At 43.6% G+C, this 26,227-nt stretch overlaps 1 protein-coding gene across 1 annotated transcript in view; it reads right to left on the bottom strand.

Moving 5' to 3' along the window:
* Nucleotides 1–2,771: 2,771 nt before the first annotated feature.
* The window catches only part of TRAF3IP1 (TRAF3 interacting protein 1), a 29,473-nt gene continuing 6,017 nt past the window's right edge, over nucleotides 2,772–26,227 (bottom strand). Inside the window, exons 4-16 of the mRNA XM_056856533.1 lie at nucleotides 25,918–26,055; nucleotides 24,658–25,152; nucleotides 22,895–22,972; nucleotides 19,847–19,922; nucleotides 19,626–19,727; nucleotides 17,399–17,419; nucleotides 16,969–17,062; nucleotides 14,972–15,055; nucleotides 12,891–13,014; nucleotides 12,478–12,514; nucleotides 7,610–7,683; nucleotides 4,732–4,955; nucleotides 2,772–2,957 (exon numbers count right to left, since the gene is read on the bottom strand). Of these exons, the coding sequence (XP_056712511.1) occupies nucleotides 2,798–2,957; nucleotides 4,732–4,955; nucleotides 7,610–7,683; nucleotides 12,478–12,514; nucleotides 12,891–13,014; nucleotides 14,972–15,055; nucleotides 16,969–17,062; nucleotides 17,399–17,419; nucleotides 19,626–19,727; nucleotides 19,847–19,922; nucleotides 22,895–22,972; nucleotides 24,658–25,152; nucleotides 25,918–26,055 (1,707 nt within the window). The 3' untranslated portion in view covers nucleotides 2,772–2,797. The remainder of the gene's footprint in view (nucleotides 2,958–4,731; nucleotides 4,956–7,609; nucleotides 7,684–12,477; nucleotides 12,515–12,890; nucleotides 13,015–14,971; nucleotides 15,056–16,968; nucleotides 17,063–17,398; nucleotides 17,420–19,625; nucleotides 19,728–19,846; nucleotides 19,923–22,894; nucleotides 22,973–24,657; nucleotides 25,153–25,917; nucleotides 26,056–26,227) is intronic.

Below are 26,227 nucleotides of genomic sequence, written 5' to 3'. Positions count from 1 at the left end.
CGAGCTTGGGCCGGTGACACGTCCTCAGCCTGACCTACCATGCAAGGCTGTTGTGAGGGTAAAACAGAGGAGAGGAGAATGATGTAAGACGCTTTGGGTTCCCGCTGCACCCTTTAAAGTCCATGCAATGTAAGTGTCTTGGGACAGGGCTGCTTTACCTGTTTTGGAAAGTGCTTTAATTTCCAAAACCCAAATGATATTTCTAGAAATAATTGGAAAAGACTGCCTCCTCTCCTGCTGTCCAGCCCAAGCCAGTGGAGATGACCAGACAGGGCATTTTCAGTGATGGCACCTCACCTTTGGAATGCCCTCCCCCTCAAGGCTGGCCTGGCGCCTACTATACTGTATTTTAGGTGCCGGGGGGGTGGATATTGTCTTTATGTGTGTGTAAAGTGCCGTCAAGTTGCAGCCGACTTATGGCGACCCCTTTTTGGGGTTTTCATGGCAAGAGACTAACATACTGGCTTTTAATTAAAATGTTCCATTATTTCAGTGGTTTTATGATCTGCTTCTATGCCATGGATACTGTTGAGTTTATTCACCTGAAGGCACTTGGTTTGTTTCATGGCTTGTTTAGTTTCTGTTTCTTGTTTTTACTTTGTGACCCATCTCCAGCAGATCTCTGGACCTGGACTACTCAGTCATTTGGATCCCCCTTTAAAAACAACTGCAGAAGTCAATCCCGCCCTGAATTCAACCCCTGCAGACCCAACCTAGAACCCTGGAGAGCTGCTGCCAATCCAAGTAGATGACAGTCTGATATGATGGCACCTTGTATGTTCCAAAGAATATTTCCATTATTATTGTTCCCTTTTTATTGTCAACTTCAAACTTTTGCCCACTTCTCCAGGGTTTGCTTCATCCCAGCAACTCACCGCTGCTCTTGCTGTCAACCTAGGTCCTCAACAGTATTCCTAGACCTTCATCTTAAAAAGACCATCTCACTGGTCCTGTGCTAGGCTTTATTCTCACATTTCACCTTCTGCCCTGAGCAGCCACCAGTTACTACGGCTGTGTGCAAGAATGAACTGATGTTGAGTTCACAAAACTAATTCAGTTTCTCATTTTAATGACCTTCCACAACAACTGTACAATCCAAACACTGCTAATTTTTAGAAAAAATAGCTCATTTATTATTTTATATAAAAAGAACATATAGTACAAATTACATTTTTATGATGTACATTTTTTTACTCAAGAAGTATGTTTCTTTCTTCTAACACAACCAGTCCTCACCACATATACAGATCCATTCAGAAGTACGACAAGATATTTCAGATACTGAATTAAGTAGCAAATGTATGATTGTCCAAGCACAGTGGCCACGGTTATGTACCAAGCATTTTGAAGAGAGCCTACAACACCAGTACAGCTAACGTCTATGCTGATGCCTCATCGTAGTTCCCCCAAATTACCTTCTCATACTCTTTTCTAGAACTGCAAATTGCTACTTTAGTCAAAAGGGGCTGATCAGAGCTTTGCCACAAGGCAAGGACAAATTTCTAAGTGCTTCTTGGGGCAGGAGTTTAAGGTGGCATCTTCAGAGCCAGTGGGACCCTATTGGTCAAAGGCAAGAACCAAGACTCCACTGGTCAGCACACATCGAAGCAAACTGTATGTCCCGCTAAACAAATGGCTCAGGCAGCTATCCCTAGGCAATCTTCTTTCCTTCACAGTAAATTCTAAGCAAATATGTTTATGTTGCTACCTGCAATATTGCAACACATTTCCCCCTCCCCAGATTCCCCCACCCTCCAACAGCTGCCCAACATGTAGAGATATCAGTTTACGTTCCTCTTGCATACCATCTAGTAAATCATCAGGAAAGTGTCTTTGGAAAAGAGAGATGGTAGATTTGCAAGTAGAAAGACAGTGATGTCTCTGAAATCTTATCCATGGAAAAAAAGTTCGGAGTAACTCTCCTTAGGATTGCAATGATAATAGTATAACTTTAGAAGTATTAACATACTTCCAAATTATACTCGGTGTACTCTGTCTCACATTGCAGACTATACTATACTAGTAAGTATAACACAGACTCTTCAGAAGTGGGTTGAAGGACGTATGTGGGAAAGACTGACAAACATCCCCACCTGCCAGCAAGCTGTTTACTAATGATCTCATAACAATTTAATGTAAAAACATACATGACTAAATTTAAGTGGGGAAACGATGCTTAAACTAGTTCTTTCCAAGTAAATGAAGGCAATGCACACAGAACTCGTATGTTGATAAAAGATTTTTTTTTTATCCTCTTCTGTGGTGAAGTTTGGATTGCATTTGACATGGCTTGTACTGAAATCTACGATGGTTATCGGTGAATGCAGGAAGCAGCATTAAGATAGATTAATTTTGTTACTTGATTGGCAAGGATTTCTGTACAAGTTTGCTCAATGGATTTGCCAGCACAAGGAAGTGTTCCAGGCCACTTCGACTGCAACCTTTCCAAAGTCAAATAAATAAAGTAGCAAAATAGTTTCTACGTGCTTAAAATGTCTCGAGTCCACCAGAAATAAAAGGTGCAAGCTTGATCAGCAGGTATCCAGGAAAACTGACCTCTGCAGATATGAGAAAAAGCTACCACACTAAGGCTAAAATGGATGTTTTCCACTTAAACTGAATGAATGGCCAATTTCATCTACATAGTACCACCAACATAAATATATGAATCTGAAATTGTATAGGACATTGTATGCAATGATTTTATTTGCATACAAACCAATTTTGTTTCTTTCCCGCTTAATATTCTGTGTGGGGGGGGGGGAGGAAGAGTTCCAGCTCTTTATTCTAATAACGTTCACTTTCTTGAATTGATGTTAAGAATCATCTTCCGGATTTTTTCATCGTTCTTCAAAACAGTCGCCCTTTTAGCACAAATCTTATCTTGCTCATCTCTGATCAACTGGTCCAGCTCTGCAAGTTTTACTTTTAGTGGTTCCACAGCACTGTCTGTGATGCTGAAAAGGGACAGAAGCAGCAGATTACTCTTCGTAGAACTACTGTGGCTCATATTTGAAGAAGAGACAAAGAGAGATGCTCCAAGATGTTCCACGTACTCAAATAATTATCCTGAAGTTCTGTCTATGGCAGGAAGTTTGGAGAGAAAAAGAGTTCCCACAAAAGCTTATTTTGAATTAAGGGCATATTTTGAATTAGGAGTTTACACTTCAAAAATTACATTTTTGTTTTGTTTAAATGCTTTTCATTTTCACAAAATGGGGGGGGGGGGCTGGTATATTCCAGGGATTTGTTTTAGTAATTTTGGGCTGGCAGAAAGAAAGCAGACTCCTTTGAAGTGTGGTGTTGGAGGAGAGTTTTACGGATACTGTGGACCACTAAAAAGACAAATCAGTGGGTTCTAGATCAAATCAAGCCTGAACTACCCCTAGAAGCTAAAATGACTAAACTAAGGCGATCGTACTTTGGTCTCATTATGAGAAGACAGGACTCCCTGGGAAAGGCAATGATGCTAGGAAAAGTTGAAAGCCGCAGGAAAAGAGGAAGAGCCAACATGATTATTTTAGGTATCCCCTGCTCTGTTTTAATGATGTGAAACTGTATTAGTATTTGCTGTTATTTGATTTGTCTTAACTTAATGCAGAATATTATCTATCTATATATTTTTATGATGTGTATTTTAATGGTATTGTTGCAAGCCAACTTCAAGAGGTTTTGGTGGGGTTTTTTTTTGCAGAGATTATCTAATATAAATATTTTAAATTATAAATACCTACTTTTGACCCCGCCTAATACTGTGCTGCTTTGAGGGCAAATCTGTCCAACTTCCTGATGTCTTGAGCCAGAAGCTTGGGAGGTTTCCACTAGCCTGGAGTGAAGCAAATGTTTACTTGCTTACTTGCTGCTGAATAGTATGGCAAGTCCCTGGAGACAGTGACATGTGTGAGCCTACCTTGCCTACTATGGACTTACTTGGCAGCTTGCAGGTGCATATGTTATACAGTTATATATATGTTATATAGTCCTTTTCCCCCATCCCGTGGTTGAGCCCTTCCCCCCACTTACGGAGGAGATCAGTTCCATCTATCGGGCTGCAAACAACTATTATGTGATTTGAGCGCCATCAAGGAGATTATTACTCCCAATTTACTGAATGATTTGGGCTATTTTAAATGTATTTAAATTATATTTTAAGGGTTTGTATTGATCTTATTGATCTGTAGTTGTGAGCCGCCCTGAGCCTGGCCTTTGGGCTGGAGAGGGCAGGGTAAAAGTGAAATAAATAAATAAATAAATAAATAAATGCTTCCCTCATACTGCTTCAGTATGAAGGGTTATTCAAGTGCCTGCCTCCCCCCACATTTTTCTACAAGGGTGTAAGGAGGGGTCTCTGTTTTTGGAAGGTGTGGTGGTGGGAAGTGCTGTCAAGTCATAGCTGACTTATGGTAACCCCGCAGGGTTTTCAAGGCATGAGATGTTCAGAGGTGGTTTGCCATTGCCTGCCTCCGTGTGGGTGGAGAGAGTTCTGAGAAAACTGTGACTGGCCCAAGGTCACCCAACAGGCTTCATGTGGAGGAGTGGGGAATTGAACCCGGTTCTCCAGATTAGAGTTTGCTGCTATTAACCACTACACGAGATACTTCCCCTGTTTTCCCACTGTCTTTCCACAGACTCAGATTTTTTAAAACCCTTGTTAATTCAAACTTGACTTGTAAGACTGTAGATTACTTTGGAATAACCAATGCTTTACATGGCATTTCTCAATATACTCACCTTTGTTCTTTCTGCAGGGCTTCTGCAAGCTGCTTGTTTTCACTCTTCCACATCTGGCACTCATTCTTAATGGCATCCATATCTTCCTGAATATAATCCATGAGTTTTCCAAGAGGTAGAGCGCTCCGACAAAGTGCCTGAATGGATCCACGAAATTTCTCTACTTCTTTTGATACTAGATCCTTCTCTTTCCGCCTCGCTGATTCATACAAAAGTGGCTTCTCCTTAATTGTTTTAAAAAGGAAAAGGTATGCATCGTTAAGGAGCGAACTAAACATGAGGAATATTTTGGAAACAAAATAATACAATAAAAATAGATGCGTTCAACAAATACCAGTAGGAATGGAACCAAATGCCAAATTTCTAAAGAAAGATCTGTACAAAGAAAAAGAAGTTTAGTAGTGATTGCTTATCCTACCATAATGCTTTCATTGGAAAACACCTGCAGTGCTCATAAATTATCTAGAAAGAACTCAATTCTGAGGAAAATCCTCTCAATCTCAGTATTCGAAATATATTTGCTGAATCCTTGAAATTTAAAATTGTTTTGAATAAGCTTGCTTGCCTTCCATGTTTGATTCCCATTAGGTTCAATTACCAGATTAGTAGTTCACAAATGTTTTTGGCAAGTAGTGATGTGGTGTGACAGAAAACATAAGGGAGAAGCAGAGAAATATGACAGGCGGAAGGCCTATGAAGAACTCGCAGATGTGGGGAAATTCTATTGCCCTACTTCTTTTCCATGCCTCCTTCCTCCACTTCCTTGCTTCATCCTGCCTTTGCTGTTGTCTCCTCCATCCCTGCATTGATGAGAGCTAGCGTGGTGTAGCGGTTAAGAGCGGTTTGGACTCTAATCTGGAGAACCGGGTTTGACTCCCCACTCCTCCACACGAGCAATTGACTGATCTGGTGAACCGGGTTGTTTCCCCACTCCTACACATGAAGCCTGCTGGGTGACCTTGGGCCTGTCACAGTTCTCTATGAACTCTCTCAGCGCCACCTACGGTACCTCACAAGGTGTCTGTTGTGGGGAGGGGAAGAGATTGTAATTGTAAGCCAGTTTGAGACTCCTTAAAGGTAGAGAAAATCAGGGTATAAAAAACCAACTCTTCTTCTCTTCCCTATTTTATACTTACAACAACCATGGGAGGTAGGATAGTTTGAAAGTGTGTGACTGGCCCAAGGTCACTCAGTAAGCTTCCACAGCAGAGAGGAGACTCAAGCGTGACACTTACCACTGCACCACACTCACTCTGTTTTACTTTGTAAGCAGCCTTGAGCTTACAGCAACAGCAGAATCCCACGTGTGTGAGCTCACAGGAACAAAAGAAAACTCATCAGGCTTTTCTGCTAATCAAACTAAAACTCATTTATTAATCAAACTAAAACACTTCTGATAGAAAAAGACAAGACAAGTCCACTAATCTAATCTAACTTTCTAGGTTTCTAAGTATAAAAAGGTATCTGCTTTCCACCCCATTGTGTGGGTGTGGAAGGCCTGCACGCAGAGCGGCGTGTGGCTCCTAGCTTTCAGCATCGAAGATGCTGATGAGAGAAGTGAGGAGAGTGTGTGACTGAAATAGAAAGTCCCTAAGATATATAGTCTAAACATCGAAGCAGAATAAACTATGAGGCACCCCCTGGTGCCTGAGAAGTCGTCATTGCCAGCAAAGATGGTTGTTTCTTTCAAGGAGAGCCTCAGAACCAAACGGTGCTGGGAGGAGATGAAGAGGCTCCCCAGGGAGCTGTTTCTCCTAAAATGCTGCCCGGAGTACTTGGGTGTAAACTGCCTGCAAACTGGGCAGCAGGAGACTTTGTACTCCTCGCCTACCAGAGAAGGCGCAGGGAGGAGTCTTCAGATTGCAGCACCGTCCCACTGAAGTAGGTCCACCTGTCAAACAGGCCTTCCTGAGCCACCGCATCTTTTCAAAAGCAGAAGGAAGATGAAAAAGGCAGGGAAGAGCTAGGAGAAAACATGTCTTTTCTCTGGAGTAGCAGAGAGAGAAAGGAAGGAAGTGCTCCCCTCTGCAAGGCAGGAAAAGTCCTTTGGAGGAATAGGGAGCACCACACAACTGAAGAAGCTCTAGAATTTTCTGCAGCGGGCCTGCCCGTGCACAGTTCCCATGTGGGACTGCACAGAAGCTGCAATGATGATACACAGTTCCCTCCTCCTTTATTTTACCACTAGATAGATAAGGTTGAAAGAGAATGACTGGCCATGGGTCAGCTAGTCATCTTCATGGCTGAGGGGGAAGTTTGAACTCTAGTGTCTCCAGTTCCAGGCCAGCACTACACCATTCCGGTGTCTTTGCTCTCCAAGCAGGGCCTTGCTCAAAACGCTGTCCTTCACAGAGGTTAGTAAACAAAGACTTTGGAATTGATTTATTATGGTATTTATCTCACCCGTCCAACAGCACAGTGTCCCTTCTTATCCCCTAACAACTTTCTTAGGTAAGTTGGGCCAATCATTCCCCCTCCACAAAAGGTCACCTAGAGAGCCTCATGGCAGGGGAAGAGACGTGAGCTCAAGTTTCCCTAAGCTAAGTCTAACCGCTAGTGGCTCCAGAAAGAGCTCGGGGAGTGCAGCAATTAAAAATATTTTATACATTTAATACATAAAACAATAAGGACCTTTGTTGGTTATAAGGCAAGAGATTGTGGGCTAAAAGATGTGATGAAGGCAGGGCAGGAGGCAGATTTCAGTGGGTATTTACAAAGGCACCTCATGGCAGACACTTTGATAACCGGTACTAAAAACATTGGCAAAACTGTCAACATGTTTAGTTTTACTTTGCAGGATACATAATTATGCAACAACGGGAAAATAGCCCTGCACAGAAAACACTCCCAAGTACAACACTCCGAATTAGTGCATTACCTTCTCAGCAGATTTTGGAGCCTGTGACAGTTCATAATCTTTCTTTGTTTCCAATATTTTTTTGACAAGCCCACCTGTCAGAGATCAAAATTTAGTTTACTGGGGTGGGGGAGAGATTAAAAGTTCTTAAGCTAACATATTGAAATAATTCTCATTTGTAAAACAAACAGTTTCCCTCTGAACACCAAATTGTAGCAAAATACCCTTTCTGAAGGCCACAGAATTGACTCTTTCTAAAGTCTTTATGATATTGTTTTGGTTGCTAAAGAATAATAAAGGGAGGCAGAAAGGACAATTTGGCTAACTCGTGCATCCACAGTCAGAGAGACTGTAGCAGCATTTATTCATTCATTCATTTTATTTATTACGGTCAAAGACCAGCTTACATAAAAAAATCATAAATAGTTAAAATAATGTCTAAAATTTGATCAGCTAAAAGAAGAATTTAATTATAACGGCTCTTAACAAAATAGTCTATTTATCACGTGGAACATTATGACATCTTCTTCTGCCTTATTGTACATGCCCTGGCACAAAATCTCGCAACCTGGTAGGTAATGTCATTCACACGATCATCTAGTAAAAGAGTAGTATAACTATCTCTAGCTCTGTCTGGGAAGCTAGCCAAAATTGGACTGATAAGGATATTGCGAATATCTTCATAGAATGAACAGTATAAAAGAACATGTTCTACTGTTTCCACCATTCCAGATTGACAAGGACAGAGGCGAAATTCATAAGGGATACGGGCGTATCTGCCTTCAAGAAGATCAGATGGGAGGGCATTAAAATGGCCCCAGCATTTATTTTATTATAGACCTTTTATTATATTTTCATGCTTATCAACCAAGTCTGTAATTTGGTAGTTTCTGTGATGTTCTATGTTTTAACAAGGCCAAATGATAACAGAGGCAATTTCTGGACAATGCCTATATTTTGCTGCCAATATTTAAGCAGCTGCCAATAAATTCCAGATTAACGGGCACTGCTGCTTTCTCCCATCTCCAGGCAATGGATCATGTTATAACATTCAATTGGCTATGACATATATTTGAACCTACCATCAGTTCAACAGCAACGTAATTTTTCTCTAAAAAGAGAGAGTCTTGGCTACTTACCGTGAAGGCTTCTTCTGCTCAGAGGGATGAAGGGCATCTTCAAGATGGGTGTTTCCTTTTCCTCTTAGCTCAGGAGGCAGGAATTAATATTTAAATTTTTCCTGGCTTCTGAGGGTAAACGCCACCTATAGCCAGTTATAAAACTTTCCAAGCCTTAGAAGATTAGTAGAAAAAGCTAAGAAACATGTTATTCGTTATTATACTGTAAACAGTATTTTCATGAACTCTGAATTTCAAATAGACAACCTTGAACTTTAAAAATCTATAAATTAGAACGCAACTATTGATGGACGTCTGGGAGGGCAAGATGCCCTTCGTCCCTCTGAGCAGAAGAAGCCTTCATGGTAAGTAGCCAAGGCTCTTTCTCGGCTCAGAGTACAAAGGGCATCTTCAAGATGGGACATACAAGAGCAGTCCCCGCCCTGGGAGGGTTAGACGTCCTGTAATATGCTCTTCAATACTCATCTGCCGAAAGCGGCATCAGATGACGAGTAAAGGTTCAATTTGTAGCGTTCCGAATTTCTGTGTGATGCAATGGAAAATAACTGTGTGGAGAGACCATTCCGCTTCGCTGATCGTCTCCCTGCTGAGCCAATCTGCCTGTACATTGGTGACTCCCTGTATGCGTTCCGCAGAGAGTGATGCTAGATTGGACTCTGCCCACTGCAGTATCGGTAGTGCTTCCTTGTGAAGTGTTGATGATCTGGATCCCCCCTGCTTGTTTAAATGTGCCTTTGCGGCCACATTGTCTCTCCTGATCAGTATGTCTTTCCCTCGGACTTGTTACCTGAAGCTCTGCAGGCCCTGTTCAGTACCCACTGGTCCGGTTGGGAGGTTGACCATTGTGGTTGAAAAAGATTGAGCCTTCCTCCCACAGACTGAATTGTGGCGTCACTGTTTTGTTTGGCGACCAGGTTTATTCCCTTTGTCACCCTGGAATGTGGTAAACTTTGAACCTCTACTGAACGTTCCTCCTCTCCGAAAGGAGTTACGGTTCTGGTTCCATTGGCTTCTACGTTGGTCTGGTCTAAACCTTTGTAACGTATGGTATGATCGAAATGGAGTAAAGTTCTGACTTTTGTATTCCTTCTGAAGGCTCTTAGGTAATGCTTTCTTCTTGTCTTTAGTTTCCACTAATATGGGGTCTAATTTATCCCCAAACAGTCTTTTCCCTTGATAGGGAAAACCCATTAGAACCAATTTTGATCGGTGGGTCACTTGCCATGGGCGGAGCCAAAGGGCTCTCCTTGCTGCTGCTGTGGTTGCCATGGCCCTGGCTGCGTATGTCATTGTGTCTAATGTTGAGTCAGCCAGGAAGGATACTGCTCTTAAGAGTCTAGACACACCTTTGCAGGCCTGTTTTTCCTCGTGGAATGAGCTGTGTTAATTTTCTGGCCCAAATTATTGCTGCTCTAGACACTAGTGCTGATGTCACCAGTGCTGAAGCCTCGTGGGATTTTTTGCAAGCTAGCTCTGCCTTTCTGTCAGCAGGATCCCTGATCAAGGTCTGATCTCCCTCGGTAACTAGCTCTGATGTGTGGAGTGCAGTGACTGGTGTTTCCACCGGGGGAACCTTGAGTATGTCTGAGGTGCTTTGGTCTAAGTTGTAGAACTTTTTAGACCTTAGAGGCCACTGTTTTGAAGCCATGGGTTTTTCCCACTCTGACTTCATGAGGGACAAAAAGTAGTCTGGTACTGGCACCACTCTGTCTGGGTGTCATGCATGTGAAAAAACTCTTTTGTTCCCTTTTTACTCTGAGGGTTTAGAGATTCAGAGTCATCTGAAACGTCAAGGGCAGCCAGTGTTTTTGATAATAATAGAGGAAATTCCTCTGCGCTAAACACTCTGGATTGTTTAGGCTGTTCAATAATATCTTCCCCATCGGAACTGAATTCTCCTTCTTCCCTTTCATTGTTATCGTCTCCTGAGTACACAGAATCATCCCCTTCTTCCCCCTGCATGGTTTGCTGCACAGAGCTGTCTTTAAGGGCCACTTTAGTGGGCCATTTGCCCTTCCTATATGAGGTCCCAGTAATAGTGCCTGTAACAGGTTGGTTTGGATGGGGTCCCAAGCTGGAATGGACTTGGTTTTGAACTCCCTGGACTGGGTAATTCGGTACAGGAGTGGGCTGAGCTGCTCTCAAACCTTCAGTGAAGGCGTCCCTAATAAGGGAAGAGAGCTCTGCTTTTAGGAAGGCTAGACCTCCGTCCTGCAGTGGGGGAAAGGAGATCGTACCCGTAGACGCAGTCTCCGCTGCCGCTTGTCGTCCTTGAGTCAGAGGCGAGCTGCCTAGGGACGAAATGGCACAAGGCAAAGGCGAGCCGCCAGCCTCCTGGGCCTGTTCCCTGAATAGCTGCAGGGAGTGGGTGTCTGGTGCCGGCGCGAGCTTCGCGCCTGATGCCGGAGTGCCCCTAGACAAAGGCGAGTTGCCGTACTCCGGGCTTTGCACCCGCAGGAACTTTGAAGAGGAAGCGGCAGACTCCACTGAACTCTTCGAGCCGCCTGCCGCCACGGACTTTCCTCTGCTTCGTTGCGGCGTGGCTACAGAGCGGGCTGCTTCGATGAGGCGTTTTGCGCGCTTGTTGCCAGCCGAGACGGCCCTTTTGCGCTTTCTGCACCGTTTTTCTTTTAGTTTTAACCCTCAAGTCAATTTGCTGACTTGTGGAGGGTTGGATGGCCTCGGATGGATAAGGCATAGCCATTAGCAGGCTAGGATCCAAATCGGCTGAGGCAATGTAATTGTCGTCCTGACGATCCGCCATTTTGTTTTGGCGGGAAGGGATCCCTTTTTAAATTAAATTATCTCCCTTGTCCCTTTTAATTAAATTATCTCCCAAACGGATAGGAGAATAATAGTAGCAGATAAGAATAGTAATAGTAAGAATAAAAAATTAGGTATAAGGTAGATAAGATTAGAAGTAAGGCTCGAGATTTTCTGTTCCTAGTAGCTGAGAGCTGCGAAAGGCTGCTCTCCCGATCAAGGCAGGAAATAGAACTGGCTATAGGGGGCGTTTACCCTCAGAAGCCAGGAAAAATTTAAATATTAATTCCTGCCTCCCGAGCTAAGAGGAAAAAGAAACACCCATCTTGAAGATGCCCTTTGTCCCTCTGAGCAGAGAACATCTCCAGCATCTATCATCCAAAACTAGATAAATTTTACCTGGATCGGTAAGGTATCAAAAGCTTAATACTTTGTAAACATTTTCTTTTTAATAAATACAAGTAGTAGTATAGAAAAACAGTGTTTCAGTCAGAATTATTTATGTGCACTTTCCTCATTTTAAACATGCTCCCCAAATAATCATCACTCTAAAGAGAGAGAGAGATTTTAGACAAGGCCACCTTCTGGGTACCCTATCCAACAGAGTCGTAAACAGAGTCCTTCCCATTATTTTACCTACAGAGAGTGTGCCAACATTCATTAAGGGCAAGAACAGCAAGCAAGCAGGAGAATAAAGAAATGTGCACTTGTTAAAAGTTTGCTCAGGGTACAAGCAGGAAAAGGAGAACAAAAAAAGCAGGATCGACACACAACAGAATTATGTGAAAGAGGCAGATGAAGGAATATGTGATCGAATGTGATCAGTGACCAGGTTGAGATGCATTGAGCAGGAGAAGGAGGAAGAAAAAAATAATGAGAAAAAAATAATGAGATTGTCATATATATTTCCCTCTGGAATTAGTTTCATCTACTGACAAATGTCAGGGGAAAAACCCCTCAAAAATCCTATCCAAACAACTCACTTACCATGTTTCTCATCCCCTTCCAACTCTACCATTGCCTCCTGTGAATCAGCAAAGAAGATATAAAGAAGCTTTAATTTACTATGATTAAACAGGTTGCATGTTTCTAAGGCAGAAAATTCTTAATAATAAACCGGAGTCAGCAATGAGCTCTATCTCTGCTCTATAACGGAGTGACTAACAACCTGATTACCAGCTCACATATGGAGGACTGCTGTATATTACAACTGTTTTTTTTTTAAATTTCAAATCAAAGCGATCTCTGTTGCATAAGTTTTCCTGAAATTAGACCAGATTACCTAATGAAGTAAAAAGAAATGTACTGGCACCCTCTTCAGAAGAAGAGGAAGCAAAACAATGGATGCCACCCATGGATACTTGCAGTTCTTATTTAAACAATGATGTTCCACAACTAACCGTTGCCATTTCTGTCAGTTCAGGCACCTCTGACGATGCTTCCACCACAAACTGGTCATCTTCCTCCTCCTCTTCCTCCTTTTTATCTATAATGACATTGGAGACTATTCTGGCACTACCGTTCCTGGGGGAAAAGCCAAGACAGACATATGATTCGGACAGAATGTTAAGACTGACCATCATCCAAGGCAGAAGCAGAGTGCTGTTGCTGATCAAAAAATAGGGATCAAACTGACTCTTCCAAATCCCCATCCCACAACTGAAGCCACAGGAAACATTTTTTTTTCAGATTCTTTGTCTTGCTCGTGCTTCATGCAGCCAAACTTTCCTTCCGTCATGCAGGCACCTTTCTCATCTATCTATCGATCTATCCATCCATCCTTATAGCCCACCCTCCCCAGCAAGCCGGCTCAGGGCGGGTAACATCGTTTAAAAACACAAACGTTCAATATATAATAATTAACACAACCAAACAAAACTCTAAAACCCCAACATAATGGCGCACTAAATCCTAAATAAACTGTAGGTATCATACAGGTGGCAAACCTTCAGTCTGCATTATTCCCATTCAAGGAGGGAAGGTGGGGAGGCCAGTAAAGATGGTATAGGCTGATGTCCTCAGTTGTAGGCCTGGTGGAAGAGCTCTGTCTTGCAGGCCCTGCGGAACACTTTCATGTCCCGCAGGGCCCTGATGTTACCAGGCAGAGCATTCCACCAGGCCAGAGCCAGGGCCGAAAAGCCCTGGCTCTTGTTGAGGACAGCCGCACTCTCTTAGGGCCAGGGAGCACCAGTAAATTCTCATCGGACGATCTTAATGTCCTTTGGGGGATACACCAAGAGAGGCAGTCAACTCTGTCAGTTGCTGAGAGCTTTTGGGGTCTTTTGCAATAAAACTAACAGTAAAGGGTATCACAGGCTTCTGTTGTTTGCTTTGAAACCATTTAAAATATTTGCCTCTCTATATAAATGAGGTAGTAAACTATGTAATAAACAATAATACAGTGATCTCAACCCCATTACATTACAATAAGTCATACAAAAACATTAAAAAGTAACGAAAGGAAAAACAGCAATTAAAACAACAGATTAAAAATTTAGAAACCCTAAGAGCAGCCCCACAATAAACCTTCCAATAACCCTGAAAACATGAAAGCAGGCATGTAATAACGAAACAGCTAAAACTCTACTATTTGGGAAGGTAAGCAGTTTCTAACAAGCTCAGGAAAGAAGAGCATGGCTTCAGATGTGGAACTAGGGATTGCACAAAACAGCTTCCAAAATGCCGAACAACTGTTCTGAAACTTTAGCAGGCTGGGGGCACCCCGCTTTGTACAGAGGCGGCACAGGAAAACTTTCAGAGCTCACAGAAATAGAAAAAGATCAGTCACAAAAAACCTAAACTTCCAGTACTTAAGTAAAAACCGCCATTGACTATTAAGAGTGGCAGCTTAATCTCTTATGGTGAAATCCTTTGCACCAGTGAACATCCTAATGCAAAAATTGCGTCTAATAATCTCTAACCAAAAACGGCATGCCAATCAGACATACCCATCAACCTATGTGTTAAAATGGCTCTGGGCAGCTTACATCTCCAACACCTATGTGAGTCTGACAACCCCTGGCCTCCATTCTTAGAAAACTGAGAGAGCTCTGTTTTCACATTAGCCACGTCATGAGAAGTCCCGCCCTCTATCCTTATGAAGAAAGATCAATCCCTTTGTAGTACTCTCATGGATACAGGATTTTTGCAGCTTCTCTTGGAAGTCTGCAGTAGAATTCCCGGATTTAATCTTGTCACATTTTGCATCACCTCAATTACTTATGAGAACTATGATAATCCAGTTAACCTTTGTTACGATGCAATTCTCACTCTATTACCAAGTAAACAGAATTTACATAAAGCGCAGATTTTAATCTGTGACTTGCAAACATTTGCAAATATCACACAGAGCAGAAGACGATTTTGAGAACAGCCCTTTGACTAAATTATTAACTTTTGGAACAATGTGAACTGGGCTAGGTTTGCAAAAGCAGAGATTAAATTTTACCAGTATGAGGAATATTTCTCATTCTGTCCATACCTCTCTGGCAGTAATACCTCTGCGCTTTCTTGACGTTTGATCCGGGGCGGGGCGGGCCTGGCGCTGCTGGGTCGTGGCAATCTTCTAAAGGCAGGCAAAAATGGTTTCAGTTACTAACAAAAAGCAGCTCAAGCCCAAGATCAGATCAACCCTTTATTTTTATTTTCCCTGAACTAAAATCAGGCCTGAATGTCTCTGTTGAACATGCATTGTAACAGACCCGCGTATACCAAAACCAGGATATTGGTTTAAAAGAAGGTTCTGTCCAACAACACCTGAGAGACAGCATAAGTAGTGGTCAAGAGCAGTGGGCTCTCATCTGGTGAACCAAGTTCGATTCCCCACTCCTCCACATGAAGCCTACGGGTGACCTTGAGCCGGTCACAGTTCTCTCCGAACTCTTTCAGCCCCACCTACCTCACAAGGTGCCTGTTGTGGGGAGAGGAAGTGAATGTGATTGAAAGCCGATTTGAGACTCCTTAAGGTGGGACTCCGTAAAAATCTACTTTTCTACTCTTCTACACATTACAATCATTGGCTCCACCAGAACCAGAATGAAGCACAACAATCACACAAAATAAAACTAGAATTTGCAGTTTGTCTCCCCTCAACTTCTGTACCCAGCCCTCTTTAAGGGTTGGTCCTAGGCAGGGATTAAACTGGAGGAATTAATTTCTCTGATGGAGGAAGGATGGGGAGAGAATAGCCCTGCTGTATAGGTGCAGTGCCGAGCCAGCCTGTAGTGCCGCTGGCCCGAAAGGAAACATTTTCTTTCTACCCTCTGACCTTCCCTTTCCCATATTAAAGTTTGTGTCTGTGGTGGCTAAGCTGGCCTTCAGGGCCTCAGGCTGAGCAGAAGGCAGCGGCCTGACAGACTAGTGTCAAGGCCCCAAGAATCAGCGAAGTAAGTGAGTGGGATCTCCCATCTGAAGCAAGGGGGGCATGGGGAAGCCCTCCACCCAGACAAGGGGGAGCATGGTGTGGGGGAAGAAAGGTTTGTTGGAGAGCACGTGCTACTTCTGACCTGACTTTAGGGCTTCCAGATTCCTGCAAGGGAGCACAATGTGAACAAGGAGCGAAGAAAGAAGTTAAAATGGAAGAATCGTAGAATCATAGAGTTGGAAGGGATCACCAGGGTCATCTAGTCCAACCCCCTGCACAATGCAGGAAATTCCAAACTACCTCCCCGCACACACACCCCAGTGACCCCTACTCCATGCCCAGAAGATGGCCAAGATGCCCTCCCTCTCATGATCTGCCTAAGGTCATAGAATCAGCATTGCTGACAGATGGCCATCTAGCCTCTGCTTCAAATCCTCCAGGGAAGGAGCGCTTACCACCTCCTGAGGAAGCCTGTTCTACTGAGGAACCGCTCTAACTAATGGAAACTCTTTTGATTTAATTTCAACCCGCTGGTTCTGGTCCGACCTTCTGGAGCAACAGGAAACCACTTGGCACCCTCCTCTATATGACAGCCCTTCAAGTACTTGAAAATGGTTATCATCTTAGACACGTATCTTAGATTGCTTACAAGAAGGCATTCTACTTGTGACTGAGTTTGAAGCAACTGAGAACTGCAGGGGTTTTGTCATAACAGTATCAAAGGCACAACAGTATCAAAAAATGACCTTTGCATCAGAGCCCATGGCCGCATATCAGTTCAGGAACTGACAGTTACTCTGCAACCTATTAAACTGACAATTAAAACACCGCAGGGGTTTTGTCATAACAGCATCAAAGACACAACAGTATCAAAAAACAAACAAAAAGACTTGGAAGCCTGCAGTTCCCCCTTGCATCTTTGAATTTAAAATACACACCAGCTGTGCCTTATCAATACTCAGTGCTCAGAAGAAATATTTATCTTAAAACTGCAAAATAAACAGTAGGGCCAGAGCAGCATGCCCAGATATCTGCTCAAGACGCCATCTTCGTGTCTCTCCCTTTAGTTAATATGCATTTAAAAGACAGAAGTAATGGAGGATACACAAACAGACCTTAGATTGACTTGAGGAGGAGGCTCATTAGTAAATTCACCATTCTCAGCCATCACCATTTTCTCAGGGGCAGCGGCATTCACAGCGTCTCCTTCTATTAAATGAAACGATTCTGTTACACGCTGTTCCGAAAGCTTCATTTAGCACTTCTCTTCAAATCCTACTGAAAGAGATCACCCTCCTCTCCCATCCCCAATGATCCCCCCCATAATACTCTAAAAACTGTATTTATTTGAATTCAGTACAAAACCAAGGGCGATCTGTGAATCCTCTCCCTTTTACCACTCTTACGGCCTTTATCAAATTTTAACTTTAAGAGAAATTAGATTCACAATGAACTACCAAGCTGAATGCAAAACAACCCTGTCTCCAAGTTCCACATAACTGCAAAGACATGCTGGTTCATGTTAAAATGCAGTATTAATTTTACCTGCATCGCTGGCTGATTCACCTGCAAACATAAAGACATGTTGATTACTCTTCAGATCTAGGAGAAATTTATAAATGAATTAGCTATCCCAGTGTTTGTATGTTAGGCAGGGGCAGGAATACCCTTACTTGTTACTGATAGTGTCACAGGACTGCTAAAGGGTAGAAACACATTTTTTATTGGGGGTGGGGGGTTTCCCACTAGGTAAGTGCAGTGGAGAGGAGAGTAGGAAAATGCAAGGAGTCAACCACATTGCATGCAACATCAGGGAGGGCACACACAGGGTTACTCCCAGGAAGGCATTAGAATGGGGGAGGGGGGAATTTAAGGAAAAACCGTACACTTCTGAACTGAGAATTGTCAACTGCAAAGAAAAAAGGTTAATAAAAAGGGCAAACAAAACACGAACGAAAACGACCAAAGAAAGTGCCTTTTTCACATTTCTAAAATTTTTGGTCTGCTTTCCCAGGCAAATCAGCTGCCAATTTTTCATCCACAAATTAAGCTGCAATGCTACTGGCTTCTGCTATTCCAAATTTAAAGAACTCATACAGTAGGAAGCCACTAGTAGCAGTAGCAGGCTAGGTCTTTTGCCTCAGTGTGGTAGCCGGGAAGCAGAAACAGGAAGGGGAAGCCAGACATTTTTAAAAGGGCCAGCAGAAGTGAATGGAAGACTGTTCTTAAGGGCGGGGCCGTGACTCTGCAGTACAGCATCTGCTTTTCATGCATGAGGTCCCAAACTCAACCCCCATCATCTCTGGTTAAAAGAATCAGATATGAAGCCATGTGAAAGGCTGAGAGTCAGAGTAGACAATATTGTCATCAAAAGACTAGTGGTCTGATTCAGAGGGAGGTTCACGTAAGAATAAAAAGGTATCTACAACAGAACATTGTCCCTAAGAATTCACTGTTTAAGACAGATTACATGTTGCACCTCTGAAGACGAGACATTCTCAAACACACATCTCAAAGATTCAGGGAATTCAAGAAGCACAATGAAAATACCTGGCTTACAGTGCTACTCTAAATAGTTACACCCTTCTAAGCCCATTGACTTGGAAGGATGAGTCTTTGCTTAAACTCCTACATGTTCTCTTTAAACTCCCCCCCCCCCCATTATCAGAGATGGGAGCACAAATTCAGGATTGGAGCTAGAAACTTCCCACCAGGAGCCATGGATATCATGGTTCTCCAACAACAGACAGGAGGGAAGAACCCTTGCATGTTGGGAATCCTGATGATTTTCTTTCCTTTTATCCCTTAGAAGCTCCTTGATCCATTGATCTTGAGCAGCATAATTTTATATCTAATGTTTGAGGAATATAAGGACTGAAATAAATCTTGCCACTGACAATGTAGCCTTGGGATCCCTGTCACTTAATAAAAAGGCATTATATCGGAAACAGAGGCGTTAGATTTATATATTAAAAGGGGAAAGATATAACGTGATCTAAGTTCCTCATAAAAGCGGCATTCCAAAAGGGCATGAGCTAGTGAATCAATAGAGCCAGAAGGGCAAGGACAGGTCCTTTCTGGTATATTCAAAATTCTGCCTTGCATAACCATAGAGGGGTTAGCATTCAGTCTAAACAGAAGGCTCTAGAAAGGCGAAGGGTTGTCAAACAATAAGTATAAGCGGGCAAACCGATCCTGATGATTTGGCCCCGACAAGGCTGATGAATCCTGTGCCAGTAAAGATCACGTAACGTTTTCTAGAGGGCTCTATGACTACCCTGAAAAGCGTGGTATTCTTCTCAACACAGATGGGGGCACAAGGCTAAGAGGGGGGTAACTTGTCCGAGAGAGTTCATAATCCCGATGAGACCGAAGCTTGGCACTTTCGATTAGCAGCTCAGTCACTAGACGATACCAACAATGCACTCCAAAGGACTAACTTCAGTGGGCTTAGAAGGGTGTAACTCTATTTAGGATTGCATTGCAGTCTATCTGATTCTCAGATAAGGAAAGGATCTTTTGATTAATCTGATATGGAAAGGTGCATAAATGTAAAACTAAAACAGCAATAAAGCAGAGGGAAAGTATTGTTTATTCCCCATCAAAAAAACATTGTTCTATTGGTTCTTTCAACACGTCCTGTAAGCTACGTTAAAGTAAAATCAGAAAGGCTGGATATTTTTTTTTTAAATGGCAGTTATATTGCTGATTATAAATAGGGATGCCCATTTAGCACTGAAAGACCCAGGAAGAGTGCCTCGCTGTTTCTTACCTGGCTCTTGTACTCCAATCACTGTCTCAACTGCCTCTCTTAATATGCTAGACGTTCTGTCAAATGCACCACTAGATACACTTTTACTAGACTCCTTTCGCCCTGACGTGAAAGAATTTACAAGTCAGATGAGTCCTTCGTACTACTTTAAGCCACTTAAACAAATTTACCCTTATAAATCCTCAGGGAATAACAAACAGGGGAAAAAACTCTTTGGTTACCTTCACTGCCAGTTCTGGATCGATGTCGTGCTCCCTTTGTTAAATGTTGCTTGGATAACCTTGCTGAGCTTTCACTCTTGCAAAGACAAAGAAAAAGCAAGCGATAATGGGGAAAAAGCCGCTTTGACTAATTTTCTTTTCTTGGTGCAACGCACAGTGGTGAGCAACAGTCATGGAAGAGTAGAGTTTTCAAAGAGGCGCACGTTGCGCAACGAACACGACGTGCGTGAGGCACAACTACCAGCATTATGTTAGCCCCACAGTAAGAACACACATGCAGTGACTCCTCCACTTCATGAGAGGAAGGGGAAGAGCCATTCCTTTCCACCAACTTGTGGTTCTGAAGTGGCTGAGAAAGATGAGAGTGGGCGCACACCTACCCCTTTTCTGGGGAGGAAGAAGAAGAAGAGTTGGTTTTTATATGCCAACTTTCTCTTCCTCTTAAGGGAGACTTAAACTGGCTTACAATCACCTTCCCTTCCCCTCCCCACAACAGACACCCTGTGAGATAGGTGGGGCTGAGAGAGCTCTTAATAGAACTGTAACTTGCCCAAAGGTCACCCAGTTGGCTTCATGTGTAGGAGTGGGGAAAATCCCAGTTCACCAGATTAGCCTCCGCCGCTCATGTGGAGGAGTGGGGAATCAAACCCGGTTCTCAGATCAGAGTCCACTGCTCCAAACCACTGCTCTTAACCACTACACCACACTGGGTCTCACAAAGAGGAAACAAACAGGAGCAGCTCAAAGCCAGAGAGGACGTATAGTTCAGGTCACTACAGGCAAAGGAAGAAAGACTCTGGTATGTGTAACAATTGTGAAGAACAGAGATGGGAAAATATTGTTGAAGGCTTTCACGGTCAGAATTCATTAGTTCTTGTAGGTTATCTGGGCTGTGTGACCGTGGTCTTGGTATTTTCTTTCCTGACGTTTCGCCAGCAGCTGTGGCAGGCATCTTCAGAGGAGTAACACTGAAGGACAGAGACACTGTCCTTCAGTGTTACTCCTCTGAAGATGCCTGCCACAGCTGCTGGCGAAACGTCAGGAAAGAAAATACCAAGACCACGGTCACACAGCCCGGATAACCTACAAAAACCAGAGATGGGAAAAGTTGTATCTGCTGCTGCAATCCACGGCCTATGTCACTACTGAAGATACCGAAGCCCTGCTCTCCTTTGCCTCTGGTCATGCTAGCCACAATATAGGGATAGACATTTTATCTAGAACCCCTTCTGTGTCTCTTTCCTCAACTGTGCACTAAATAACAAGCAGAAGTTATAACTATGATGGTGTTCCAACTGTGCTACAATTGATATCCAAATACAAAAGCCTATAAACTTGGAGGGAGGGGGAAGAAAATTGAGGGTGAAAAAATGGAATGTGAAGAACTCTGGACCTTCCCATACAGGAATTGTGTCCAACCGGAGAAAAGCAGAACAAATGATATGAGGAGTGACTTCCAGTCAAAGATAGGCAAGGAGGTATTTGAAATAGCCAGGTGTTTTTAAACTAAGTTCACGCCTCCAGGGCCAGATGGATTACATGCCAGGGTACTGAGGAAGCTCGTGGGTGGCATTTTGGAGCTTCTGGTTCTGATCACTGAGAATTCGGGGAGAACAGGTGAGGTGCTGGAAGACTGAGCGAAAGTTGTCCTGATCTTCAAAAAAGGTGGGTGGACCTGGGAAACTACGAAACAGTCAATTTGACATCAATATCTGGTATAATTCTAGAGCAGGTTATTAAATGGCTGGTCTGTCAGAATCTACAAGGTAATGCATTGTTTGTTTGTTTATTTGATTTAAAACGTTGATTAGCCACCTTTCAACGCAAGGCACAAGTATAGGATAGGGGAGGCATGGCAGCAATAGATCTGAAAAGGATTTAGGTGTCTGACTTGATTACTAGCTTAACATGAGCCCCCCCCCCCTCCAATGTGATGCAGCTGCTAAAAAAAGGAAATGCAGTCTTGGGCTGTATTACCAGAAACATAGTGTATAGATCACAGGAAGTAATAGTTGCGCTCTGTTCTGCAACAATGAGGCCGCATCTGGAGCACCGTGACCCATTCTGGGTACCTCATTTAAAGAAGGGTGTTGACAAATTAGATCATGTCCACAAGAGAGAGACCAGGAGGATGAGGGGTCTACAAGCTAAGCCCTATGAGGAGGGTAAAAAGGCTGGGCAAGTTTAGCCCAGAGAAGACTAAGGGAAGCCATGATTGCTGTCTTTAACTATCTGGAGGACTGTCATGTAGAAGACTGCACAGATTTATTCGGGGTACTGTTCATAGGGCCTTTCTTGCCCCAGCAGAGAGGACTAGGACTGATGGGCAGAAATTACAAAACAGATTTTTACTAAATATTAGGAGACCCTCCCTAATGCTAAGAGCTGTTCAAAAGTGGAAGAGGCCGCCTTGCGAGGTGGTGGCCTCTTCTACTCTCTAGCTACAGCATGAATACCCCAGATACAGAGGTGATTTCTTTCACTCTTGAGAAGACAACCTTATTTTCCTGACCCTCCTCTAAGTTTTGACCATGAAAACTTGTAGTCATAATTGTGGTGTAGTGGTTAAGAGCGATAGTTTGGAGAGTGGGACTCTGATCTGGAGAACCGGGTTTGATTCCCCACTCCTCCACATGAGCGGAGAATGCTAATCTGGTGAACCGGGTTGGTTTCCCCACTCCTACACATGAAGCCAGCTGGGTGACCTTGGGCTAGTCACAGTTCTCTTAGAGCTCTCTCAGTATCACCTACCTCACAGGGTGTCTGTTGTGGGGAGGGGAAGGGAAGGTGATTGTAAGCCCGTTTGATTCTCCCTTAAGTGGGAGAGAAAGTTGGCATATAAAAATTAACTCTTCTTCTTCTTTCCCAGTACCATCCTAAGCAGAGTCGGAGCCCTTTAAGTCCACTGAAGATACCGGGATGGCACAGAGACGTAATATTTTAAGGACACAAACGTTCTTGTTCATGTTAACTGTCACTTCTTTGGGGAGCCTAAAAATGAGAGATTTCCATTACAGTTCTTGCAAAAAAACATTTTCTGTGACTTACTTCTTGATCTGGCTCAGCCTTATCTTTTATCGATCTTTCTTCCATTTTTCTCATTATGCTGTCCTCGGATCCTGCGGACTACAGAGAAGAAAAACATTGCTTTATTCTGGAACATTGAATTTATGTTTTTTATTAAACATTTTCTAGGGAAATTAATCACTCCCTAGCCAATGCTATCTAATGCAGCTTATACCGAGCTTGTACCTGGGGCAACACTCGCAACTTATATCCTGAATCGTTAATGTAAGGACTAGGGAGGAGATGATCCCCTTGGCTACATCTCAGTCATAGAATCACAGAGTTGGAAGGGGCCACCAGAGTCATCTAGTCCAACCCCCTGAACAATGCTGGAAATTCACAACTACCTCCCTCCCCCACACTCCCAGTGACCCCTACTCCATGCCCAGAAGATGGCCATGGTGCCCTCCCTCTCATCATCTCAGTGGGGATTGTTTGTAACTTTGCTCCCAGGGTTTTGTTCCAACCATCTTTCATCAAACATCATGGTGCTCTCGGGAGCAGAACACAAGGCATCCACACAGAACACTTCCCCCAGTTTCCTCCGCTCACTGCAATGCTCACAGTTTCATAATCCACTGGGCAGTGGGTATCTGCATGATCTGAATCGACTAAGCCACTTCCGCTCAAAGAATGCAAGAGTGGGGAGGGTTTTTTTGTTTTTTAAAGAGGCAATTAATTTTGGTTTGGAAAAGAACCCAAGTTCTGCTATGGCAGGTTCTCAGATGCCAGAAGATGCTGAGGAGGAGCCACAGCAGTAGTGGGTGAATTCAGTGCGCTGCCCAGCTCTACTGATGCAGAATACATTTTGCAAAATAATCCAGCGGAGGCGAATGTGAATAAGTTAATTTATTCAGGTCAGAGAATGTTGCTTCTCTCAAAGCAGAATCCTAGCAGCATATACCGTATTTTTCGCTCCATAAGTTGCACTTTTTTCCTCCCCAAAAGTGAGGGGAAATGTCTGTGCGTCTTATGGAGCGAATGTGTGTGAATCCGGCCCCGGGGAGAAGGGCAAAGCTGCCTAGGTAGCGCAAAGCAGTTTAACCTCCCCCCTCCCCCCGCGCTTCCCGGTCCCGAGGCTCAGCTGTTGGGCGGGCACCCGGGAAGCGGGTGTGTGTGTGGAGGTTAAACTGCTCTGCGGTGCCTGGCAGCGCAGAGCAGTTTAAATACCCGCCCCCCGCCCAACTTCCAGGGAGTCCCTGGAAGCCGGGCGGGGGGACTTGAAAGTTCTCCATGCTGCCATCCCAGGACTCCCTGGAAGCTGGGGGGGGGGGTCTTGAAAGTGCTCTGTGCTGCCTGGGATGGCAGCGCGGAGGAGTTTCAAGACACCCCCCCCCCCGCCGGGCTTCCAGGGAGTCCCTAGAAGCCGGGCGGAGGGGGGGGTCTTGAAAGTGCTCTGCGCTGCCTGGGATGGCAGCATGGAGAACTTTCAAGACCCCCCGCCCGGCTTCCAGGGACTCTGCTTTAAAGCCTCCTCTAAAAACTTGTTTTCCTCCTCTAAAAACTAGGTCTGGCTTATGGTCAGGTGCGTCTTATGGAGCGAAAAATACGGTACCCAGCTCCGTTTCAGTCCTTACGGTACACTGAGACCTCCTATTGCAGCAATCATAAAACAAAGCTGTTTGTCTAGCTGCTCAGTCCTTTTAGCTGCTAAGTTTTGAAACCCAGTTCACTGTTGAAACAGATCTGCCAATTGCAGTTGCCATCAACCACTAGTTCAGAATGTTCCAATAAAAATACTTTACCTTTTTCTCTCCTTTGTCCTTTCCATGTTCTCGTGCCTGCTCTGCTTCTTTGCCCCTCTCTCTTCGTTTTTCTCTTTCCCTGTCCTTTCCCCTTTCTCTTTCCTTCTCATGTTCTTTCTCCTTGTCTTTCTCTTTGCCTCTCTCTTTGTCTTTTTCTCTGGATCTGTCTTGCTCTCTTCCTCGCTCGTGTTTCCTTTCTTTGTCCCTTCCTTTAGTGCGTTCTGGTTCTTTCTCTTGCTCCCCTTCTCCTTTTTCTTTGTCTCTGGTCTTCTCTGCCTCTCTTCCCTGTTTGGACATTCTGTTCTTGGTTCTTTCCCTTTCATGTTTTTCACCTTCTTTAGAAGGGTCTTTCTCGGGATTTTTCTGCTTGTTCTCATTATCTTTAGATTTGTCACGTTCTTTTTCTTTCCGTTTGCTTTCTGCCTCTTTTAGTTCTTCTTTGGGTATTTGGTCTTGATTTATGCCTTTATCTTTTATTTCAGAGAGACCTCTTCCCTAAAAAAGAAAAAAAAAAGAAAAAAGTATTAAATTGCACTACTTCTACCTTGCTTTTCATACATGTAGCGTTTCAAGACCTGTATGGCCTGGGACCAACATATCTTAACGACTGGCTTCTCCCATATGAAGAAGATTTTTATATGCCGATTTTCTCTACCACTTAAGGGAGACTCAAGCCGGCTCACAACCACCTTCCCTTCCCCTCCCCACAACAGGCACCCTGTGAGGTAGGTGAGGCTGAGAGAGCTCTATAAGAGCTGTGACCAGCCCAAGGTCACCCAATTGGCTTCATGTGGAGGAGAGGGGAAACAAATCCAGTTCATCAGATCAGAGTCCACCGCTCCAAACCACCGCTCTTAACCACTACACCACGCTGAACCTACCTATTCACTCTTCGGAGACCCTGCTTTGATTGCCCCAGTGAGGCTAGATGGGAAGGGGGCAACTCAAGAAAGGGGCCTTCATCTGACTCCCTCTATTGGTGTCTTCTGCCAGTGGGTGAAGACCTTTTTGTTTCATTTAGCACACACACCCCAATAATGGTGACTGGCCCTCCTCCCTGGTTCTGGTGTCGTCTGTGTTTTTATTGAATTATTGTATAACTTTAAAACATCAGAACAATTAAAAACAACATTTAATGTTTTTATGTGCACCGCCTTGAGGACCCTGATCAAGTGGAAAGGCAGCATACAAATGTTTCAAGTAAACAAATAAATAAAGTAAATGTTATAGTCACATTATCATAAAGGCAGTTCACGTCACCTCTTTATGAGATCTGTGATCTTCTCCCTTAGACTCCTTGATTTCTTTGTTTTGGGGTTTCGAAGAAGATGGGGGTTTTCTTTTGATATCTACTTTCTCTCCAGCAAGAACTTTTTGAACAGCTTCATCACTGGATAGCTACAAAGAGGAAAATGTATAGTCAAACTGACATGTAAAATTTTAGCAGAGAATAGTAATTTCTATTTTAGTAACCACCACAATTCTTTAAAAGCAAGAACCTGTATATAACTCCACATTCCTTTTTGGCCTGCATAACCCTAAATACCACAGTAATGGGAAAGTCTTTTAT

This window comes from Euleptes europaea, chromosome 10 (assembly GCF_029931775.1).
Source record: "Euleptes europaea isolate rEulEur1 chromosome 10, rEulEur1.hap1, whole genome shotgun sequence".
NCBI classification, from domain to species: domain Eukaryota; kingdom Metazoa; phylum Chordata; class Lepidosauria; order Squamata; family Sphaerodactylidae; genus Euleptes; species Euleptes europaea.
The sequence above is the reverse complement of the archived record's forward strand: the minus strand, read 5'-3'. Positions and strand labels throughout refer to the sequence as shown.